Consider the following 3,263-nt stretch of genomic DNA (forward strand, 5'->3'; position numbering starts at 1 on the left):
CTCGGGCTCCACCCAGGCCCACCCCCGGCTTCATCGCACCCACCTGGGCTTCCACCCTGCTGCTGCCATCCTGCACCAGCTTGTCCATCATTCCTTCACTCTCTTCTGTAACAGGATGAGGGGGAAGAAAGGAGAGAGAGAGCAAAGAGGAAAAAGGGAATAGGGGACAGCAGAGAACAAAACAAGGGGGTGTGGAAAATAAGGGAAAAATGGGGTACAGGGACAGAAGAAAGGGGACGTGAGGTGGGGGAAGCGGAGCTGGGGACGAAGAAGAGGAAAGGGGAAAAAAGAACAGGAGAATGTGAAGAGAAATAAGGATGGGGGGAGAAAAAGGGGTCAAAGAGTGCAAGAAGAGATGAGGGAAGGCGGGGATAAGGCGGGATAGCAGGAAGTGCATGAGAAGGACAAAAGGAAAAGGGGGACGAGGGAGGAAAAAAAGGAAAAGGGGGACGAGGGAGGAACAAAAGGAAAAGGGGGACGAGGGAGGAATCAGGGCCATCGCACGCAGCAGCGCTGTCCCGCTGCGTGGGAACGCGAGGAGGCTGTGAGGCTCCCAGCTGCTCCCCTCTGTCCTCCTGCCGAGCTCAGCACTGCGGAAGGACTGCCGGATGAGCAGAAAAACGAGCAGCGGGAAGGTCACAAATGGCAGGGGGTAATGAAGCAATTCAGAGGCTGTGTCTGTGTTGATGCTGAAAACCTGAGAGCCGCAAGTTCCGACCGCACGTTGGTTAAGAGAGCAGTGGTGAGAAAGCAATGAAGCAATGAAGGCCTGCGTGTGTTTGGGCAGCAAAGATGTGCGTCTGCTGGCTGTTTGTGCGAGTGGTGAAGCGTCGCCAAAAAGGGGAAGCAGCAGCGCTCAGCCAATGAGGAGCCAGGGCAGGAAGAGCTCAGCAGCGGGCAATGGGGGAGCCAAGACGCAGCGCTGCTGCTCGGGGCTCGGCTGCTCGCAGGAGCCGCTATCGCACTGCGAATGGAATGGGCTTTGGAAGAAAAGGGGACGATGGGGAAGGAAAAAGGAATGGGGCCGAGGGGGGGGGGGGGGGGGGAAAGGAAGGGGGAGAAAAAGAGGAAAAGGAAAACAAAAAAGGGGGACGGGGAGAAAAGGGAGATGGGGAGGAAAAGGGGTAAAGGGGGTGAAAGGGGAAGTGGGGATGGGGGCAAAAAGAAGAAGAAGGGGGCAAAGAAGAGGAGAGTAAAGGGGGCCAAAGGGAAAGGAAGACAAGAGGGGAAAGGGGAAAAGAAGAATGAGAAAGGGAGGAAAAAGAAAAGGAGATGAGGAGGAGAAAAGCAGAGAGGAGAAGAGAGGGAAAAATGGGCAAAAAACAGGGAGATAAAAGGGGGAAGGGAGAGTAAAAAGGAGACCTGGAAGGAAAAAACAGGACATGAGAAGAAAGAAGAGGAAAGGGGAAAAGGGGCCGGGGGAAAGTGAAGAGAAATGCGGGCAAAAGGCGGGCAAAAGGCGGGCAAAAGGCGGGCAAAAGGCGGGCAAAAGGCGGGCAAAAGGCGGGCAAAAGGCGGGCAAAAGGCTGCTGCTCTCCAATGAGATGCTGGCGGAGGCGGGATGGAGCTGTCGATGACCAATGAGACGCTGATAGGGCGGGACGGTGCTGTCGATCACCAATGAGAGACACATGAGGGCGGGACGGCGCTGCCGCTGACCAATGAGAGCCTGGCGAGAGAAGGACGGCGCTGCCGGTGACCAACGAGAGGAAAGTGGAGAGCGCTTTCCGGAAGGGACAAAGGTGTCACTTACCCCTCTGCAAGGATCAGGGCGCAGCAGTACAGCAAATCAGGGGGGCCAAAAGGCAAACAGCATCTGGTGGGGGACTGGGCACATGGGCAAGGCATGAAGATAGATACCTTCGTGTCCAGGAACGCCCACACCTTTACCAGGAACAGGACACGTTCACTGCGGAACCTTGGACATCCCCAAATGCCTGCTACTTCTGGGGCTGGAGTCGCCAATCCTACAAAGAAAGAAGAAAGCCTCACACGCCGTCCTCAACAAAGTGGGCTAGAAAAGAAAGGTGGGCATTGGACAAAGCCCAAGACGAGGACAGCACTCAGCACAAGCCTGTTTAGGAGATACCTCTGTTTTTGGCACCTCACTTGGTCACAAGTGGGCCCGGGGCTCATGGGAACTCCAGCGAGGCACCGCCAGGCAACATGGAAAAAAGAGAAGAGAAACAGAACACACGTGTAGCAAACACTACAGGAGCCAAAAGGAATTGAACCTGCCATTTATTGAGAGCAAAAAGAAAAAAAAAAAAAAAAAGAAGAGAGACAGAAGGAAAGTGTAGCAAATGCTATGGAAACCAAAAGAAATCAAACCTACCTTTTCTTAAGAGCAGCAGGTGGCACTGGCATCCCATCAGCACTGGGCAGAGCTGAGCATGGGCAAAGGAACAACACGCGGTGACAGCAACGGGAGCACGAGGGACAAGCGACACCAAGCCCCAAAGGACCTGAGCGAGCGTGTGAAACAGGAGACGGCAGGGATCCACGTACCTTGGCGCAGAGCCTCAGGAGCGGACACTGGCATCCACCAGCGGCTGTGCTTTCCTGCTGCATCCAACAAAGTCTTTCTCGCAGTCCTCACGCTGCTTAGAAGAGCAAGCCGTGTCCGGAACCTCGAGCCGAACAGAATGCGACGAGCAAGGAGCTGGGCATCAATCTCAAGGCCAACAAGTCGGTCCCTCCCAAACCTCACTGCTCACCCAACCCCACTGACAGCAGAAGCCCAGGCACACATCTGAGCCCTGCCATTCCCAGCCCTTAAATGAGCTCAGGCAGGGCTCGGGCTCCACCCAGTCCCACTCCCGGCTTCATCGCACCCACCTGGGCTTCCACCCTGCTGCTGCCACCCTGCACCGGCTGTTCCAGCTGTTCCAAGATGGGGGAAACGGGGATGCGGAGGAAGGTGAGGTGTGGGGGAACATCAGCACCCTACACTTGCCCCACAAACAGTACTGCAGGGACCCTTAAGTGACCCACGAGCGACATATCAGTGCCCCTCATGTGCCTGCTCACCGCTCTGCGGGTGACACATCACTGCCCCACAAGTGCCCCATCAGAGCCCCACTAGTGACCCACAAGTGCCTCACAAGTGACTGCCCAGTTGCAATGTGGAGACCTACAATTGACCCACAAGTGACACATCAGCACCCCCACAAGTGCCCCACAATTGCCCCAAATGCGACACATCAGCGCCCCACAAGTGACCCACAACTGCCCCACCAGCGCCCCACAGGTGAGATGGCAGC

At 56.0% G+C, this 3,263-nt stretch overlaps 1 protein-coding gene across 1 annotated transcript; it reads right to left on the reverse strand.

Annotated features, from left to right (window-relative positions):
- Positions 1-629: 629 nt before the first annotated feature.
- Positions 630-1,658, reverse strand: LOC128078814 (proline-rich protein 36-like). The gene is made up of 2 exons (XM_052679391.1): positions 1,493-1,658; positions 630-1,425 (listed from the first exon to the last, which is right to left on the reverse strand). Exons 1-2 carry the CDS (start codon positions 1,631-1,633, stop codon positions 637-639), a joined length of 930 nt encoding a protein of 309 aa, XP_052535351.1. The 5' UTR covers positions 1,634-1,658; the 3' UTR covers positions 630-636.
- Between the last annotated feature and the right edge of the window lie 1,605 nt (positions 1,659-3,263).

This window comes from Tympanuchus pallidicinctus, unplaced genomic scaffold (genome assembly GCF_026119805.1).
Source record: "Tympanuchus pallidicinctus isolate F22 unplaced genomic scaffold, pur_lepc_1.0 scaffold176, whole genome shotgun sequence".
Taxonomy (NCBI): domain Eukaryota; kingdom Metazoa; phylum Chordata; class Aves; order Galliformes; family Phasianidae; genus Tympanuchus; species Tympanuchus pallidicinctus.

Excerpts from the sequence above, each read along its gene's own strand:
- LOC128078814 (XM_052679391.1), bottom strand. The coding sequence starts at position 1,633 with ATGTGTCTCTCATTGGTGATCGACAGCACCGTCCCGCCCTATCAGCGT. Across the intron at positions 1,426-1,492 it reads TTTGCCCGCCTTTTGCCCGC|TTTCCCCCGGCCCCTTTTCC; the intron begins CTTTTGCCCGCC and ends ATTTCTCTTCAC.